Raw genomic sequence first — 21,570 nt, 5'->3', positions numbered from 1 at the left:
TTCAAATTGTAAAGTTACTTTAAACTAAAAAAATTTTTTGGGTAAATGTGCTTTTTTTCAAAATTCTATAACGTTTTAAGTATTAATTTTAGAAGATGGGTCTATAGAACCTTTTTTGTCAGCCACATCGAGCCCTATTTATAGAATTTTGTTTCACTTTAATCGGACTATTTTTTATTTTCAATCCCCTTTAATCCTTAACTTTGAAAATTCATAACTTTCAAACAAAAAGGGCTAGAGGGATGAGCCCAACGGCATTGAGTTTATCTTTATGGGGGGGCTACCACTCGTTCTTAGGTGCCAATCTTCCCCGACTGCTCCATAGCTTGTAACAAGCTCAAACGTTGAATACTGCGTACTGAAGTAAAGTAACCACCCTAGACGTAAACTAAAATCCGATTTATGACAAACTAACAATAAGTATAAATTAAGCCAACCACCGCCCATTATTTCTTTCCCTTCTTTTTTTGGAAAACTGCTTTTACCCCTTTTCATCCCTATACAGGCTACAGGAGAGTTGCTGATCAACCCCGGACCTGTATCAAAATCCGAATCATGACAAACTAACAATAAGTATGAATTAAGACTTAATTAAAACTCAAAATTTTTAAACTTTTTTTTAAGAGGTAAGGGGTGGGGGGTTGGCACCAACATCTATGAAACTATCATTGCAAAGCCTACAATCCATCCTCAGACACCAACCACCGCCCATCACTCCTTCCCTTTCTTTCGTTAAAAAACTGTTTTTACCTCTTTGAACTCTATATAGGCCACGTAGGAGTTGCTGATCAACAGTCCCTGGACCTGTATTAAAATCCGAATCATGATAAAATTAGTATGAATTAAGCGTTAATTAAAATTCAAAATTTTTAACCCTTTCTTTAAAAAAGGAGGTAATGGATTGATATTAATCTCTATAGAATTACCCTCGTGAGAACTACAATCCGTCCTTAGACACGAAGTACCGCCCACCATTCCTTTCCTTTCTTTTGTTGAAAAACTGTTTTTACCCTTTTTCATCCCTATACAGGCCACAGGGGGGTTGCTGTTCAACCCCGAAACTGTACCAAAATACGAGTCATGCCACCCCACGTATATATCTGATGATAACTCATAATCGAATGACATAAATTAGAAAAATACAGGCACATACGCATATCTATGCATCAAGTGCATATATATACATCAATGTTATATTATTATAATCAGAAAAATCTATATATTTTTCCAATATTTAAATCTTTTGATAATATTGACTTATTAAAAAAATTTAGGGGTTTATTTTTACAGAAGCGTTCTCCTTCCTGTAAAAGATACGCTATAGCGTCTTGCTTATGAAAGGAGGATGTACCACTGCTGTATCTTGTTAATCGCTTACAAAAGGATGTATCTCCTCTTGTATCTTGTTAAAAAATATATACTTGGCGTGAGGCGCTACCGTGTCTCTTGATACACAGTGGCGATCAAAAGTTTTGAGCCAGGCAGATTTTTTTTCCATATTTTGGATTTAGGAAAAACGAACAAAAAAATGATTAACTTTAAAGAGAATAACATATTTTACTATGAATAAATGTTGTAAATGATAAAAAATAGCATATAATTATTGATTTATTTAACAAAAAGCAAGAAACACATGATCATAAATATCGAGCCAGAGAACTTCAAATTACTTTAAATCACAAAAATTAATTAAATCACTAAAAAATACTAAAAAAAATAGTAGTAATATTTAATATTTAGTAACCATGCTCTTAGAAATAATGACTGCTGCGTAACGACGTGGCATTGACTCGATTGTGGGTGATTGTGTCTCGAAGGATTTTTTTCTATTCTTTACTTAAAGTCTTGAATAAACCTTGTTTATTTGAATGTTTCTTGTTAGCTACTTGGCGACCAAAATTCCAAAAATGTTCAATAGGATTTAAACCTTTAGACTAAGCAGACCATTTGATAACTCGAACTTTTTTGGCAGACAAATACTGTGATATGATCTTTGAAGTGTGTTTTGGATCTCTATCATGTTGAAAAGATCCATCCATAAGGCATATTGTCCTTGGCGTAAGAAAGCATTCTATTGAGTAAGTAAATTCTATTGAGCATTTTTGGGATGGTCGCCGAGTAGCTAACAAGAAACGTTCAAATAAACAAGGTTTATTCAAGACTTTAAGTGAAGAATAGGAAAAGATCCCTCTCTCGAAACACAATCACTCACTTATCAAGTCAATGCCACGTCGTTACGCAACAGTCATTATTTCTAAGGGCATGTTTACCAAATATTAAATATTACTATTGCTTCCTCATAGAGGAAGTTTTGTTTTCATAAACCTTGTACATGAACCTTTGATCGCATATAAAGCTAATCAACTAAATTTTAAAGAATTATATATGAAATAGGGATAGGACTTGGTTAGTGGAGCGTGTGTGTTGTGCATGCGTGTGAGAGTTGCGGATAAATTAGGCGAGAGTTTAGAGGGAAATGTGAGGTAGGCGCTAAACCGATAGAAAGGTAGAAAGAATAGCTTAAATTTAGGAGAGGATAATAAATGCAGTAGGGAAATATTAAATAGTGAAGGAAAAGAGCGCTAAATGCTTAAGAGAGAGAGAGAGGTTAGGTGAGAGAAGGCGGGAAAATAGCGTGGTGCGTTCTAAAAGGGAGCGAGATTTGCGTTACGCATAGAGGGGATGGTCCCGATTGCGCACATTACAAATCGGACCAGACAATATTTCCCGATCGGATACGGTAACGATTGCACACGGTGTCGATTAAACACGGTAACGATCGGACACGGTAACGATTGCACACGGTGTCAATTGCATACGGTGTCGATTGGACACGGTGTCGATTGCACACGGTGTCGATTGCACACGGTGTCGATCGGACACGGTGTCGATCGCAAAAATTATTTAACATGTTATAAAATTATTTGAATAAAGTAAAGCGCGCCACTAACCTATACAGGTAAATTTACACAGTTAAACACAAAATATCTGCTTAAAACGGAGAGCACACACTTCTGCATAACGCATAATGCGTAAGCATAAGAAAATTGATTGTTCTATTTCCTTATGCACATGTGTATGGACCAATCAATTTTCTTATGCTTACGTATTATGCGTTGTGCAGAAGTGTGTGCTCCCCGCTTAAAGCAGGGCACACACACACGTGTGTGTGCCCTGCTTTAACGAAAATCACAACTTTTATTTCGCTGCGCGTGCAGCCACGGAGCATGTGTCCGATCGACACCGTGTGCAATCGACACCGTGTGCAATCGTTACCGTGTCCGATCGTTACCGTGTGTAATCGACACCGTGTGCAATCGTTACCGTGTGCAATCGACGCAATCGTTACCGTGTCCGATCGTTACCGTGTGCAATCGACACCGTGTGCAATCGTTACCGTGTCCGATCGGAAAATATTGTCGTGTCCGATTTGTAATGTGCGCAATCGGGACTCACTCGCATAGAGATAGGTAGTGACATAGACGGAACAGTCTATAGGCATAGGCAGCGGTCAAGGAGATTGACTAGAAGGAGAGCGTGAACGAGTGACGTACAGGATGGAGGGAGAGTCGGAGAGGCAGGCGAGAATGAGAAGGTAGTAAAAAGGAATTTTGTCACACCAAAAGAAGAAAAAAGAGGAAAAGGAAGACTTACAAAGGAGGAGTTAAGAATGAGAGAAAGATCGAGCTCGACCAGCATACTGGATTATGTAAGAAGTGAAAATAGTATGGCATGTGAGATAGCGAAAGCTAAGAGGAAAAGAGAGAAAAAAGAACAACTTGCGGAGGAAATTTTCAAAAGAGATAACAGGACTGTGAGAACGCCACCAGGAATAGACAAATCGAAGGAAGGAGTCGGTGCTGCAGGTAAGAAGAGAGAAGAGGAAGGAGATTTGTCAGCAACAAAGAAGGATGAAGAGGATGGTTCGTTGTTAGCAATCTTGAGAGAAATTAGAGACAAGATGAGAGAGATGAGAGAGAGGATAAGCGTCTTAGAAGAAGGATGGAGAAAAAAAGAATAAAGGATGGAGCAAAGGATGGATAAGATAGAAGAGAGATTATCGAAGATCGAACGAAGGAGTGAAAACATAACGGAGGAGGCGACCGGCGGCAAAATAGAGGAGATTGTGGGAAAGGTGACGGAGATGGTTAGGAAGAGAGAAAGAAATATGAAGGAAAGGAAGGAAAAGAAAAATAATCTAGTGATCAGAGGATTACATAAAGAAAAAAACAAAAGCCTAATAGACACAGCGGAGACGTTTCTTGACAGGGAGTGTTCGCGATCGAACCGTAATCCCTCGTGAATAATCGCGAGGAGAATTCTCGCTTAAGCCCAGCATTGTTTCGGGAACAACCGCAGTTATTCCAAGAACCTTCGAGAAGCCGAGAAACGAACGCTTGTTTTTCCTCGCGTGCTTGCTCTATCCCCTTTGTCTCATCGCGCGACGTAAACATTGGAGACGGAGCACCTGACCACGGCGAGAGCAGCTGATCGGTTGCCGACTCCGAAATTCGAGGAGTTCAAATCGAAAGACAAGTCAACGGGTCGGCTACCGATTGGCTCGACTAATTGTTCGGCCCATTACCGGGGATGCGTGACGCGTGGGGATAGGGAGCTCGTACCTCCGAGTGCGCCGGAAGCTCGAGCAGATACGCTTTTGGAGACGTAACGAGCATCTCTTTTTCGAAAAGCGAACTGCCTCTTGCGTGGGGACTCGACGACGGCTCGATCCGTGGCTCGCGGAATAAGCGCCGACTTTCGAGTAATCAGAACCGCGTTTCGTGAATTCCTAAACTCCGTGTAAATAAGTGTATCATATTCTGTGTAAATACATTTTGTAAATAGATATACAAGAGTTAACGTTTGAAATAAGCCCCGTTCCCGTGCCTCGATCTTCCTTCTGCTCACGCACAGGGAGTTTGGTGCAAAAGCGGGAGTAAAGAAGATGCGGTCAACAGGCAAAGAAGGAAGAGAGATAGCAATAGTTGAAAAGGACTGCTGGGAATCGAAGGATAATATTATGAAGGAGAAGAAGAAGCTGGGAAGTAAGAAAATTTTCATTGATCATGTTCTGAGTTTTGAGGACAGAGAAGTGCAAAGACGGATAAAAAAACGGGCATGGAAAGAGAAAACAGAAGGAAAATGGGTGAAAATAGGTTATAGGAAGCTAGAGGTACAAGGTAGGAAGTATGTATGGACCGAGAAGAAAATAAGCTAATAGAAAAGAAAAATTTATAAAGGGAAGCCAAGCAGTGGAGACGTGTAGAGATGAGGTGGTGGCGAACGCAGATAACGTGGATAATGTAAGTAATGAGGAAGAGGGAGAAAGGGAGAGAGATAACCGTCGTAAGGGAAGAGGAAATATTGAAATACTCTTCTGGAATGTAGCAGGATTAGTAAACAAAGATAGAGATTTCTGGAGATATATCAGGGAATTTGATTTTGTAAGTTTAAGCGAAACATGGGTAGACGCAGAAAAATGAGATAATATTAAAAGTTTATTGCCGAAAGTATGTATGGACCGAGACACACGAATGGGTGTGCAGTCATGCAAAGAGAATAAAAAAGAAAGACAGCGATAGGAGGTTTTGTATTAAGAAGAAGAAGAAGCTGAAGGGAATTAGGATCAACATTGCAATGATTAAAAATGAGGAAGAAGGTCTAATACTGTCGGAAATCTTGACGGACGGTGAAAGAATTAACATTATTTCGGTCTACAATAAGGATAATTGGAGTAGGGTGGAGAAGACAATAGAGAGATGGTTAGGAAAGAAGGATAGAGAGCATATTATAATAAGAGGGGATTTTAATATGAGAACAGGGGAATTGGGAGGGGGAGAAGAAGAGGAAGGTAACATAGAGAGAAGAAGTAAAGACAAAATAATAGGGACGGGGGTAGGAACTTAATATTTTATACAGAGCAAAGGATGGTACTTACTAAACGGCACAACGAACGGCGACTGGAACGGCGAATATACTTTTGTAGGAGCGAGAGGAAATACGGTGATAGACTATATGATAGTTTGCGAGAGAATGTATCATAGAATAGACAAATTCGAGGTAGATGCGAGGGTGGACTCAGACCACATGCCTGTCTGTGCGACAATTGAGGATAAAGAAAGGAAAGAGGAAGAAGAAGTGACTAACGCAGACGACGTAGAGTCAACAGAAGGAAGATGGAGGATCCGTTGGGATAAGGAGGCAATAAGGAGATATAAGGAGAAAATGAACAAGAATATATTTGTGGAGACACAGCAAGAAGAAACTATAGAGGAAAAATGGACAAATTTTAAAAAGATGATACATGAGGCTATGGTAAAGAAAAGGGTAAATACGACGAGGAGAGAGATGGGCCACAAAGATTGGTAGGACAAGGAATGTACAAGGAAGAAAAAAAGCTTGAAAAGACTTTATAAGAAATGGAAAGTGGGAAAACTAGATAGAGGAAGATATCTAGAAGAAAGAAGAAACCTGAAGACCCTACTCGAACAGAAGAGGAAGGAGAAGAGGGTAATGGAAGAAGAAGAACTAAAGAATATAAAGAACGGAGCTGAAGTATGGAAATTTATAAACAAAAAAAGAAGGAAAAAGGTAAGGAAAATAAATAACATCGGAGGAAATGAGTGGACAAATTATTTCAAGGAGCTATTAGAATATACGGATAAGGAGAAGATACAACTGAACAGAAAAGGAATAAATGAAGAAAGAGAAGAAGCCGAACAGCTACAGTTGAACGAGGAAGAAATAGAAAAGGCTATCAAAAAAATGAAGAGGAATAAGTTATCGAAGGAATAGCAATGGAAGCCTGGATGTATGGAGGCGCCACTCAGTTAAGAGAATGTTGGTGGACCTGCTGAAACACATCTGGAGAAAAGGAGAGCTACCTGAAGACTGGAAAACGTCAATCATAGTCCCGTTACACAAAAGGGGAGATGAGGAAAAGGTAGAAAATTACAGAGGAATCTTGCTTGTATGCTCTGCGTATAATATATATGCGGAGGTCCTCAGATGCCGTCTGGAGAGGGAGGTGTATTTGAAGGATCTGCTTCCAGAGAGCCAGGCGGGTTTCAGAGGTGGGAGGGCAACTGTGGATAACATCTTGTCCTGGATCACCTGGTCTAAAAAGTAGATAAAGAGGGAAAGAAAGACAAATTGTATGCCTTATTCATAGACCTAAAAGCGGCATTTGACAAGGTGGAAAGAGAGCAATTATGGAAGATCTTGATGGAGAAGGAAATAGATGAAGAACTTATAAGGAGAATAGAAGCAATATATGATGTGACTAAAATTGCAATAAGAACAAAAGAGGGCCTGACGGAGAAATTCAGGATAACAAAAGGAGTCAGACAGGGTTGTGTAATGAGTCCACTCCTATTTAATTTGTATGTAGCGGACATTAGAAATGAGTTAGAGAAAAGAAAGATAGGAGGCGTAAAGTTAGGAAACAATAGAGTATGGTCGCTAGAATATGCGGATGATATGGTGTTCGTAGCAAAGAATAGAACAGCAATGTTAGACATGATGGACACAATAAAGAGGTTTCTAAAACGGAGGAAAATAATATTATGTACCAATAAAACAAAGATGTTAGTGTTTAACAAAGAAAGTAGGGAGAAGAAAGAGAATTGGAAATGGGGAGAAAAGGAGATAGAAGAGGTTAGGACTTTTAAATATTTAGGTTTCGTGTTTAATAATAGAGAGAATTGCAAAGATCACATTAAGGAATTAGCTAGGAAAGGTAGGATTGCGGTAAATAGGACGTGGGGTCTAGGAGGACGGATCTGTAAAGATGCTTTCATAAGGAGAGGGAGTTTGTTTAATTACCTAGACTAGAGTGTGATGTCGTATGAAGTGGAAATTTTGGGATGAAAAGAAAAAAAGGACTTGAAAAAAATTATGCTAGATTACGCAAAATGGGTTTTCGATTTAAAGTTCTGTACCCCAAGATATCTAATGTCAACGGAACTGGGGTTGAGAAAGGATAGGATGGGGTGTAAGGGCAATGGGATATGAGGAAAAGATTAAAGAAATGGATGAGAGCAGATGGGTCAAGAAATGTTGGATAGAGAAAGAGAAAAACAAATGGAAAGACAGATATGGTAGAGAGAGAGAGAAAAGTACTATAATAGAAACGGGTGGGGGGTGGAACCAGTCGAGTCGTTAAGGAGAGAAAGGAGGAACTTAGAGGAAGAGATTAAATTAAGAGACTGGGAGATACATAGGCAAGTGGAAGAGAATAATATAATAGAGTCAAAGTATAACAGGAAGTATAAAGAGTTAGAGAAAGACGGAAATAGACCGGAATATCTAAGGAGGGCAAACATAGATAAACAGATCGAAGGGGACAGTATCAGAGCCCTGATAAATCTGAGATGTGGTAACATGGAATCGGAGAACATGTATTGGTGGGGGGAAAAGAATAAAATGTGTCTGTTCTGCAAGGAAGAAAGGGATAATTTGAAGCACTATGTGGAGGAGTGCAGCAGTATAAAGAACCCGTTTATAGAACTAGGGAGGGATAACATGAAAAGAATAGATAGACTATGGAACGATAAACTAGATACAACCAAAGAAAAAATATTAAGGAAATTATATAGGAAAGAAAATAGAAGCGGAGATGAGAAAAGATAGGCGAGAGCAATAGTGATAAATAATGGCGAGCTTTAGCGTGAGGAATGATCCCGTCAATATTGTTGTGATTGACGGACGATGTGCGGATGGATGAGTGTGTTAAGGAACCTATTGTAAACCAAGTCTACTTCTTGGCAGCAGCCAAAGTTAAATAAATATTATTATATGAAATAGGGGTAGAAAAGACCGAAGACAAAATTATTTTTTTAGTTCGTGATGCCAATGTGTTCAGAATGTTCCAAAACGTAAGAAAATCGCATTAAAAAGAAATGTCCATATATGTGTGTGCGTACGTGCGTACGGATTTATCTATAACTCAAGAACTAATCAACCAAATCTTAAAGAATTATATATGAAATAAGGGTAGAAAAAATTGAAGAATATAATAGAATTTGAAAAATTGCTAATAATAAAGGGGTTACCAATTTCTGTTTAAAAAAATCTACGTGATTACTCTAATTTCTGCAATTTTGGGATATCAAACTTAATTTTTTTTCTGGATTGAGTATCATTAAAGGTAGGTTGGTGTTGAATTTGGCGAGGATCGGTGAAGGGGTTACCGATTTTTGCCTAAAAAGTGTACAAGTTATACGTGTAATCTTATGTATAAAGTATCATTAAAGGAAGGTTGTTTTAAATTTGGCGAAGATTGGTGAAAGGATTACCGATTTCTGCCTAAAAAATGTATAGAGTAGACCGAGGCGAATCGGATTACTTAATTATTTTAATTTACTTCAACTCCCTTACAAAAAAGTATTACTAGCTGGTTAGTAATAAATACTTATTTTGTGTATTAATAATACTAAAATTAAGTATTTATTAGTACTTGAATCACTGTGATCCAAGTATTGCATAGTATTTTATTACTGGTCAGTAATTTATGAAAGTAGTATTTAATACAGGACGAGTATTGAATACTTAGTATTAAATTTCTGATGAGAAAGCATTTAATACTAGGTGAAAAATATTTGTGTAATAAATACTTGTGTTGAATTACTGATGAGTATTTCAATGTTAGTACCGAAGTACTGAACCAAGGATTCCATGTGTAATAAATCACTGGCCAGTATTTTAATATTAATACTCAAGTACTGAACTGAATATTCCATGTGAAATTAATCACTGACCAATTACAATTTGTATAGAAACATTATAATGGGTAATTCCTGATAATATTAAGGAAAAGAGATAAAAGTAAGGCGCAAATACATTTTATATGAAGGTCTGTAGTAATTCGTCGTGATAAAAGTGTACAAGTTTTGAAATAGTACTGAGGATATCATTTTAATATCCAATTCAAAATTTTATTACTCTTTTTAAACTGAATTTGTTTCTTAAGATGATTTTTGAAAAATTATATATTTGCGCTGGTTATGACACATGTAGACTATATATAACACTTACATCAAATTAAGAAGTAGTCTACCACGTAAGGCAGTTGGCTCACGATCCAGAGGTCCCGAGTTCGATCCCACCAAGGTAAGTGTGTTTTTCAAATACGAGAAAATATTTATAATTATAGACTGCATCTTAAGAAACAAATTTAGTTATAAAATACACGGAGAAAAAGTTACGGTTGCTACAACAGAATAATGCTGTTAATTTTCGCCCATCCATACAAAAGGGTTATGGAAACCATAGTACTCTGGAAGTGACCTATGGTTTCCATATGGTTTCCATATGGTTGCCTTAACCTTAGTGAGGGTAGCTACTATATGGATGTTGCAACCATAATATATGGATGTTACAACCATAATGAACAAATATTCACCCGACAAAAAAAAATTATTTATTACGAAATTTTATTACTATTTTTTAACTAAATTTGTTTCTTAAGATGCAGTTTATGATTATAAATATTTTCTCGTATTTAAAAACACATATAAAAACACACTTACCTTGGTGGGATTCGAACTCGGGACCTCTGGATCGTGAGCCAACTGCCTTACGTGGTAGACCACTTCTTAATTTAATGTTAGTGTTATATTTAGTCTACATATGCCAACCAGCGCAAATATATAATTTTTCAAAAATCATCTTAAGAAACAAATTCAGTTTAAAAAGAGTAATAAAATTTTGAATTGAATATATGATATAATATTTCTTATAATGTCGGGTGAATGTCAGAAACCAGTGTCGGCTCATTACGAAATTTTGTGTTCGTAAATATATTTATGAAAAAAGTATATTTATAAAGGCCCATCCTTATCAAATCCACTTTATTCTATGCAGAAATTCTTTTGCGCGCGCAATGGAACTAAACTCTCAATCATGCAGTGATTCAGTGCTGTACCGTGCAGCTATATCTTATGGATCTCTCAACCATAATAATTGTGCTGCAGACCACATAAGAGGGATAGCAATAATCCTTTGGTTGAGGCAACCATATACGAGGGTATTATAACCGAATGTTACGTATCGTAAGTATACGTTACGTATACGTACTACGGTTATGACAACTGTATAAATGGGCATATCTTAACAGCTACATTGAATGTAATATCAATTTAACTTGAATTTACATCCATTTCTCTTTTAATCATAGAGAACATTGTTGTAACAACCGTAACAATTTTCTCCGTGTAGTAATAAAATTTCGAAAAAAAATAATTTTTTTTTATGCCGAGTAAATATCGGAAATCGAAATATCGGTGAGTAATTCAATACTAAGCACCAGTAGTTCTGTGTAGTATTAATCACTATCTATAATATTTATCACTACCAGTATTTTCCCAGTATTTCCCAAATAAATATTGACAGTACTAAATCACTGAGATTTTAAGTATTTAGTCAGTAATACTTTTCTGTAAGGGCTGGTAAGTACAGTGAGTGCTAATTCATATCACAAACGTTAACATGATAATCCGAGAAAAAATGATTAGATATAATCATATATGATTATATCTGGTATGTGTCATATATGATTATATCTGATTATGTCTACAGGACAGAAAATAAAATCTAAAAACAGAGACAATTATATAAAAATTAAATAATACCGGAATTATATTAGACTCAAAACGAAAAAATAGTTGCCAATCCGTAATTCCAAATATACATATAATTAAACCAAAGAGACGAAAAATAATTAAAAAAGACGGAAAAATAAATACCTAGATCTACATAAAAATATTGAAAAACATTAAAATGACATTGAAATCATGGTAAATAAATTTAGAAGAGAAAACAAAAAAAAATTATTTGTCGCACGAAGAAATGAGTAAAGTTAAAATGCATTCTGCGCAGAGCGCAGTGATTACTGTAAAAATGCATTCTGCGCAGGGCGCAGTAGTATGGTGAAAATGCATTCTGCGGGGAGCGCAGTATACAATAAAATGTATCTATTATACTCAGCTTAAATAACGAACAGAAAAAAAATATGCTCAGTTCAACAACCTGCATCGCTTAGCGAAGTAAATCTTATCATAATAAAAAATACGCTGCTAATTAAATAGATATCGAAAGTTAACACGGATTATTTTACAAAACGGAAAGCAGTAGTGTGTCCTACAATATGCATATATAAGGAATCGTGCAAATTAAGTGAATATATATATACTAAATTACTATATGGATTTGATATTATGGGATTGATAGGTTTGGGGTTGGGAGCCGGGGGAGGTTTTTAGCCGGTGAATAAGTCCGGCATAACCTTGGGGACAGGCCCTGGGGTATGCGTAAGCATTTTCCTCCTCCAACGAAAAAAAAACCACTGATCTTTTGCGAAAGTTAGAACTTTGACCACCGTTTATATTAAATGCATTTATATTAAATGCACAATTTTTTTCTTTTTTTTTAATATTACATATTTACATATTAAAAAAAAGTCCTCCTCTAACAAAAAACAAAAAAATGTCCCAATATCTCAAAATTTGCGGAAATTAGAAAACCCACAGGCATTTATACTGTGGAAAAATTAACACTTCCTTAAAATAAAAAACAATGTATAAATTTTTATCAAAATGAAAATAAATAAAAGGATTAACAAATTGAACAAACTTACCTTAAGTGAAGTTCGATTATAATTATGCGTACTCGTCCGGATGGATAAAATGTAGTAGCATTCCTATGCGTTATCCACAACAGGTTATTTAAAGCTGAAAATCAAGCGCTTTAGCCGCGCCTCCGCCGCGCCTGCGCACTGAGGAGTCTCATTTTTCTTTAAAGACACAAATCTGTCCTCAACGGGAAGGGAGGGAGGGATAATCCATCCGGACGAGTACACATAATTATAATCGAACTTCACTTAAGGTAAGTTCGTTCAATTTGTTAATTAGGCTACTCTCGTCTGGATGGATAAAATGTAGATTTTTAACGCACAGATTTGTGCAACTGTGATACTTGTATTAGCATAAATCAGGAAACGCCTAGTACAATATAAGGTACATAGCAATATTATCAGTAGCTCGACTCAAACAAAAGGTTTCTTCCGCATACGGAACTCAGTCTCTAGATATAATATAAAATATCACACGCTTGTTTATTATATATATCTATATATATAATATCAATTAGACAAAATAAATTCTCTCTATATTCTTTATATCATTAAACGTCGTTTAAAATAACGAATTTAAATGAGTTGCTCTGCACTATCGGACGGTTGTAAAATCGGGCGAAGACCTCAGACGACCTGCTCCAGCCCGCTATACGCCGAATCTCGTCAACGTTAACGTCTCTACTCGCGGCGAGAGAGGTGGAAGCGTGGCGAGTCGAGTGACCCGAAAAAACAGATATATCAATCCCTGCAGCGCTTAGGCTTAGCTTGACCCAACATCCTAACGTTTGAGCCGACACGGGTTTGTGTGGAGAACAAAACGAAATAAACAAGGCATCGCAGTTTTCTTGTCGTAGTTCACGCGTGATTTTGAGATAGAATTTTATCAAAGAATAAACGCAGAGCTCTGGTTTGTTTGCAAAGGGTCGGAATGAGAGCAGAGGCTGAGGTCTTCCAATACTCGAAGTCTTAAGTTTAGCTGTAATCTTAATAAATAAAGTGTCGGCAACGACTATATTTGAGAGCTGTATGGCGGCCAACGTTTGCATTCTCTGAGCAGTTGTCAGAGCTAAAAGCGTCACTAACTTACATGAAACAGTCTCTAACGTAAGGTTTTTATGAGGATACAGAAAGGCTAGATGAGCGAGTACGGGCGATGGGTCTCAAATAAAATCGTATTTCGGACGTTGGGGTTTTAGTGCCGCTACCCCTCTAAAAAATCTCTTGACTGGCGCGTGCGAGCCAACCTCATCGAGAGAGAGAAGAGAAATCGCCGACCGGTACGTATTTAGGGTGGAGTAGGAGCCCACCTGTTCTAGCAGGGACGATAAGAATGATGTGACTGGTGGCAAGAAACAATCTATGTTCTTCTGCTTGCAAAAACTCCACCACAGCCGTAACGGCTTGCTGTATTGCGCGATTGTCGCCTCCGAAATTGATGCAATCGTTGCGTCCAACGCCACTGGTGGCGTCCCCTTGCTTAAGAATGCCCGGCGGATAAGCGCGTGGCTGCCAGGGAAATTCTGCTCCACGCAGGATGTACCTCTCTGAAAGGGGATGACAACATCTTAATATTCGGTTCAAAGTGGATGGGTCCCTGGACCACGAGGCGATTAAATAACGGGAACCAAGGCTGAGTTGGCTACCACGGAACGACAACTACTCCCTCTGCCCTGTCTGAGATCATGTTACGCAGTACCCTGAGGACCAGTGCAAACGGTGGAAATGCATAAAAATAATATTTTCTCCAATCTAGAGAAAATGCATCTACGAAAGCAGCTAAAGGGACCGGAAGCCACGAAACGAAACAGGGGCACTTTGTATTAATTGACGAGGCGAATAGATCGATGTCAAAGGGGCCGAGTCCAGTATTAATTATCTCGAAATATGCTTGATCTGGAGACCATTCTTAATAGATACGACACGAGATTCAGCGTTGGCCTCTACGTTCTGGGCTGAGGGAATATAAGAAGCATAAATAAAGATGTCTTGATCCGCACACCAAGACCAGATTTCTTTTGCCAGATTTGACAAGTGTGAAAATTTAATCGAACCCATGCGGTTGATATATGCGAGAGCTGTAAAATTACCTACTCTTAGGAGAATGTCGCACTTCTTCAAATGTGTTGCAAAACATCTCAAAGCGTGAAAAATCGCTAGCAATTCCAAATAGTTAATATGATTGCGTTTCTCTACTGTCGACCAAAACGTCCAAAACCCATGAGTTCGATTATTGGCACAGATCGCCCCCCAACCTGACAACGAAGCGTCCGTAAATATTTCGAGTTTGAAGGCCCCCGATCTAATCACGTTCCGTTGATCTGCATCAGAAAATACCGATCTCCACCATAGGAGGTCTTCTCTAATTGTAGAGGGTAGTGACATATTTGCTTCAAAATTGTTATTTGCTTCTGTAAGTGCCAAAAACTTTTCTCTTTCTAGTACCTTTGTGTAGTATACCGTATTGCACTCCTGGGCAAACCGAAACTAGTGAGCCAATATAACTAGCCAAAACTCGAATTTTACAACTCTTTCTGTTTAAAATATCAAGCGTAATTCTAAGGAGCTTTTCCCTCTTGTCAGCTGGGATTGAGATTGAGAAGTAGTTTGTGTCGAAGATGAAAACTAAAAAACGACGGGATTTGGACGGTGTAAGAACGCTCTTTCCCTTATTGATGACAAAACCTAAAGATGATAATAAGTTTATTGTAGTCGAGACATTATCCAGGCACTGGTCGTATGACTCTGCAATAAGGAGAAAATCGTTCAGATAATTTACTGACAAATATCCTTTTTCCCTAAGAGTGGAAATTACCGGTTTTAAAATTTTTGTAAAAATAAATGGCGCCGATGCTAATCCAAAAGGCAGAACCTTAAATTGAAAGAGCTTATTTCGAAAGCGGAACCGGAGGAACTTTCTGTCATCCTGATGGACCGGAAACAGTAAATAGGCGTCTTCCAAATCTAACGTGGCTAGAAAATCTGGAGAAATAGAATCCTACCACCGTCTTTCAATTTTTCATTTTAAAGTGTGGAGTTACAATGAATTTGTTAAGTGGCTATAAATCTCCAACCGTTTGAAGATTTTTTAATCATAAAATACGATGACAGAAATTGGTCCTCGGAGTCCGAGGCTGGCTCGATCGCGTCCTTTTTGCAGAGTCTAGTGATCTCGCGATGGCAGACCTGCTCTTCCTCCTCTGAGAGATGAACCGAAAGTTCTCTAATTTGACTGGGAGGGCGTGATCTAAAAGGCAGTCTATACCCGGTAATTTTTTGTAAAATCTTTACGTCCGAGGTAACTTGTCTCCACTGAGGGAGAAAGTAAGAAAGCCTGCCGGCGATCTTTACCTCCTTGTTTATCGTCTCCTCGAACTCGATCTGGGGCGATACGTCAACCGACGGCTGCTGCTCGACCTCTCTGTCCTCGTCGTCGGCCTCGTCTTCGGGGCAGGGGCTCGGTAGTTTCCCGCTTTCGCGGAGACCCTGCGAATAGGTTGTTTGATAGGTTGCTGCACGTTTCCCGCGATTGCCAAAGATGACCTGGCAATATCTTTAGCAGATTTTTTCATGGCGGTCGCCTTCTTGAATTCCTCTTCGAAGGTTGCGCCAAATAAAAGATGGTCGGCCGGACAGGCCTCAGCCACGTTCTTAGCCACCAGATTAAGAGCTGGTAGAATTTGAGCCCTTCTCGACAACGACAGCCGGTGGAAAAGGTCCGCTAAGATCTTATCGCTCGCCTTTGCTATCGCCAGGCGTATTTCGGTGCTTAGAGACTGTTGTACCTGCGGTTTCAACAGGTCTGACAGGGCCTCACCAAATGCACAAAGCGCGACATCTGCTTGACCCTGGTCTTTGGCGCAGAACTCGTCACTCTTAATGATCGAGTTGCTTTTTCCGCTCTGCGGGAAGGCCCTTCCGCGTAATGTCCAGCCACCTCTGCGAAATCAATTGTTCCACGGGTCCGCCTCCGCAATCTCGGGACCAAACAGCTCCCTTGCGAATTCTTGGACCTCGCTTTCTACCGACGTTGAGTCGCTCGGCTCGACGAATTGTACAGCCTTAGGAGGCAGGGGCATTAAGGATGCCCCCCCGTTGTCCGGCAGGTCACTCACCATCACTGCAAACACAGATTATTAAATGGTCTGGACATGGTCGTGTCGTGCTTCCCGCCTGTGTTCTACAAACACAGATCCGGTCAGGACAAACACACCTGAATCGTTGCTCGGCTCCGAAGGCACCGATTGCGAGTTCTCGACAGAACGCGGGCTAGAGCTACTGCTATTTTCGTAGTGTTCTGGAGATGAGGCCCTCGGTGAAGGCAGGCAGGCACGATGTGCCCTAACCTTACTTTGCATTACGTCCATTAGGAGAGCTACCTTTGCTTCAATCCAGTCGATCAATATCGGGAGAGGCACTCCTTTTCCTTGATTTGTGCTTCTTGTGGGATCTCCCCATACTGTAAAAACTCTTAAAACATACCAAAACAGGTTGCGTATTACACTGGTGTAACCTCTGTGGAATCGCAACAGAAATCTAATGAGAATCTTCAGTGCGCAGACGCGTCGGAGGGATACAGCTCGCGGCGCGAGGGCCGCTAAAGCGCTTGATTTTCAGCTTTAAAGTAACCTGTTGTGGATAACGCATAGGAATGCTACTACATTTTATCCATCCGGACGAGTACGCATAATTATAATCGAACTTCACTTAAGGTAAGTTTGTTCAATTTGTTAATCCTTTTATTTATTCTCATTTTGATAAAAATTTATACATTGTTTTTTATTTTAAGGAAGTTTTAATTTTTCCACAGTATAAATGCCTGTAGGTTTTCTAATTTCCGCAAATTTTGAGATATGGGCCATTTTTTTGTTTTTTGTTAAAGGAGGACTTTTTTAAATGTGTAAATATGTAATATTTAAAAAGAGAAAAAAATTGTGCATTTAATATAAATGCATCTAATATAAACGGTGGTCAAAGTTCTAACTTTCGCAAAAGATCAGTGGTTTTTTTTTCGTTGGAGGAGGAAAATGCTTACGCATACCCCAGAGCCTGTCCCCAAGGTTATGCCGGACTTATTCACCGGCTAACCTCCCCCGGCTCCCAACCCCATACCTATCAATCCCATAATATCAAATCCATATAGTAATTTAGTATATATATATTCACTTAATTTGCACGATTCCTTATATATGCATATTGTAGGACACACTACTGCTTTCCGTTTTGTAAAATAATCCGTGTTAACTTTCGATATCTATTTAATTAGCAGCGTATTTTTTATTATGATAAGATTTACTCCGCTAAGCGATGCAGGTTGTTGAACTGAGCATATTTTTTTTATGTTCGTTATTTAAGCTGAGTATAATAGATACATTTTATTGTATACTGCGCTCCCCGCAGAATGCATTTTCACCATACTACTGCGCCCTGCGCAGAATGCATTTTTACAGTAATCACTGCGCTCTGCGCAGAATGCATTTTAACTTTACTCATTTCTTCGTGCGACAAATAATTTTTTTTTGTTTTCTCTTCTAAATTTATTTACCATGATTTCAATGTCATTTTAATGTTTTTCAATATTTTTATGTAGATCTAGGTATTTATTTTTCCGTCTTTTTTAATTATTTTTCGTCTCTTTGGTTTAATTATATGTATATTTGGAATTACGGATTGGCAACTATTTTTTCGTTTTGAGTCTAATATAATTCCGGTATTATTTAATTTTTATATAATTGTCTCTGTTTTTAGATTTTATTTTCTGTCCTGTAGACATAATCAGATATAATCATATATGACACATACCAGATATAATCATATATGATTATATCTAATCATTTTTTCTCGGATTATCATGTTAACGTTTGTGATATGAATTAGCACTCACTGTACTTACCAGTTGAAGTAAATTAAAATAATTAAGTAATCCGATTCGCCTCGGTCTACTCTATACATTTTTTAGGCAGAAATCGGTAATCCTTTCACCAATCTTCGCCAAATTTAAAACAACCTTCCTTTAATGATACTTTATACATAAGATTACACGTATAACTTGTACACTTTTTAGGCAAAAAGTTCTGTCCGGCGGACCGGACTAGTCAATTCTTACGTATTTTGGGTCGCTGAATCCGAATCCGAGGTCAGAATTCAAAAGTTGGTTCGTTTTTTTTCTAATATCAAAAAACATACTTTTTTTAGTACATTTTGAGCTGTAATAAAAAAGCGCGAGCTAGCTTCGAAATTCTGACCGTGGATTCGGATTCAAAAGCTTGAATTACATAACAATTGACTAGATTTTTTAATAAAAGAATGGCAGATTTAATATGGCGGACCCAATATGGCGGATGTTTCTTCAAATTGATCCGATTCGCTTGAAACTTGGTACTCGGGGGTTTTTGTGGTCGCTGAGTACGAATCTGATGTCAGTTTTCCAAAATTCAAAATGGCAGATCTAGTATACCCGATGAGTTTTTGAAAATTGACCAGATTCGCCTAAAATTTGTTACTCGAGGGTTTTTGGGGTCGCTGAGTACGAATCTGATGTCAGTTTTCCAAAATTCAAAATGGCAGATCCAGTATACCCGATGAGTTTTTGAAAATTGGTTATCCACTCTGGTTTTGCTATTTTCAATACTTTGGTTATCCACTCTGGTTTTGCTATTTTCAATACTTTGGTTATCCACTCTGGTTTTGCTATTTTCAATACTCTCTCCCATTGTTTTCGAACATCAATCTTCTCTATATTTCCAAACATGTTTTTTTTTTTCAGTATAGAACTTTCCTTTAGGTGAAAACATGTGGAATCGCACAGAGGTATCTTTTAATTCATAGCTTTTGCAGCCAAATACACAGCAAGAATCGCGATTTTTTGTGTCTCTAGGGGAAAACCTTGCCCCTCTGTCTTCTAGGTGTTCACCCATCGCACTTTTTTTATCACACACATCGTTATTTCACTAATTATTTATGAAAAACGTAAGCTTTATATGTGTTTACATATGACAGCTCTATTACTTTCAGGAATAGGCCAGCCATCTTGGCCTTGTGACGTCACGGCTACGTCACGACTGAACATCCCAATAACAGATATTAGTCGCAATAAAGCTTATTACAATAAAAAACATAGAGGAAGTGAAGTCTTAAGATGCTAATACAGCCCTCTGATTGGCTGATGACGCCTTAAGACTATACTTAAGACGATCTTGAATATAAGACCCGACTATGAATACCGGCCTTAAAGAATTATATAAAATAGAAATAGAGAAGATTGAAGAATATAACAAAATTAAAAATAGACCGATATCTTAAAATTTACAGAAGTTAAAGCTATTACAGACATTTTTCTAAAAATTAGGGACCTTTGATTGCGTATAAAGCTGAGTCTAATCAACCAAATCTTAAAGAATTATATATGAAATAGGGGTAGAAAAAAACTGAAAAATATAATAAAATTAGAAATAGATCGATATCTCCAAATTTGCGGAAATTAAAGCATAAACAAACATTTCTGCAAAAATTCAAAATTTTATTAAAAAAGAACCCCGTGATTATTAGCAATTTTTATTAATTCTATTATATTTTTCAGTTTTTTCTACCCCTATTTCATATATGATTCGTTAAGATTTGGTTGATTAGTTCTGGAGTTATAAAAATTTCGGTAAATTTGGCACATACACACATACATACACACATACACACATACATACACACATACATACATACAGACATTTTTTAAAATTGCAATTTTTCGACGTTTTAGAACATTCTGAACACATTCAGAAAAACAAAAAAAAATTTTTTTAACGAACACAAAGCTTCCTCTATGAGGAAGCAAAAGTGTGCAAGTAGAAACTTGCACATTGCTTCCTCATAGTTTTTAAGTGTGCAGGTATCTACTTGCACACTTCAAAACTATGAGGAAGCATATGCAGGTTTCTACTTGCATACTTAAAAATTATGAGAAAAATGTGCAAGTTTTTTACTTGCACACTTAAAACCTATGAAGAAGCAATGTGCAAGTTTCTACTTGCACTTTTTTAAGAATATTTTTGAGAATGTTTTGTATGTTGTGTACATTATATATTTGTAGGTACACGGATGATTATGGCAATCCAACCGAACGTTATCCTATGAATCCGAATGGTTCTGTGAAGGGTATCGCTGCAATTTGTTCGAAAAATGGCCGACACTTAGCAATGATGCCACATCCGGAAAGGTGTACTCAAATGTGGCAATGGCCTTGGAAACCAGCAAAATGGAACTACAAATCATCGCCATGGCAGCGACTTTTCGACAATGCATATATTTGGTGCCAAGAATGCAATTAGAAAGTTTATTATCAAATTCAATAACATATTTAATTGAGAAACTTTATTATGACTTACTTTATTACTGTTTATGTATTTTTTATATTTAACAAGATTTGTATTATATGTATACTCAACAGGAACAATAAAAATCTGGACATTAAAATAAATAAATAATTAATGAATGTAACGGTGCACAGAAAAATTTGTGTTAAATTTAATACATACTACATGTCCCAGACAGTCCACTCAAAGGAGGGTATCTAAAAAAAGCCGATTTCTGCCCAAAAAGAGATAGTATTTTTTGTAGATTTCGACCTTCTGAATACGAAAAAGCTATTAAGAAGGTTTATGATTATGTGTAGGGGAGCATGGGGCACAGTGGCTCACTTTTGAAGTGAAACTTCTTTAGGCACGGTAGTGAGTTCGATTCGCGACACAAAAAAGTGTAACGGAAGTGAAACTTCTTTGGTACGGTAGTAAGTTCGATTGTGCGACACGAAAAGTGTAACGAAAATTTGACCAATAAACGTACGGCGTTGGCGAGACGGTTCTTCTTCTGGCACGGTAGTAAGTTCGATTATGCGACACGAAAAGTGTAACGAAAATTCGACCAATAGGCGTACGAAATGAAACTTCTTT

The 21,570-nt window shown here is 37.7% G+C and overlaps 1 protein-coding gene across 10 annotated transcripts in view; it reads left to right on the top strand.

The window, feature by feature from the left end:
- Pfas (phosphoribosylformylglycinamidine synthase) overlaps positions 1–21,118 on the top strand; it is a 189,821-nt gene extending 168,703 nt beyond the window's left edge. For all 10 annotated transcript variants that reach the window (XM_071791552.1, XM_071791547.1, XM_071791548.1 and 7 more), the window contains one exon: positions 20,712–21,118. In XM_071791552.1, the coding sequence (XP_071647653.1) occupies positions 20,712–20,949 (238 nt within the window). In that variant the 3' untranslated portion in view covers positions 20,950–21,118. The remainder of the gene's footprint in view (positions 1–20,711) is intronic.
- The last annotated feature ends 452 nt before the right edge of the window (positions 21,119–21,570 follow it).

This window comes from Temnothorax longispinosus, chromosome 10 (assembly GCF_030848805.1).
Source record: "Temnothorax longispinosus isolate EJ_2023e chromosome 10, Tlon_JGU_v1, whole genome shotgun sequence".
Classification (NCBI taxonomy): Eukaryota; Metazoa; Arthropoda; class Insecta; order Hymenoptera; family Formicidae; genus Temnothorax; species Temnothorax longispinosus.
Note: the sequence above shows the minus strand (reverse complement) of the source record. Positions and strands in the feature narration are given on the sequence as shown.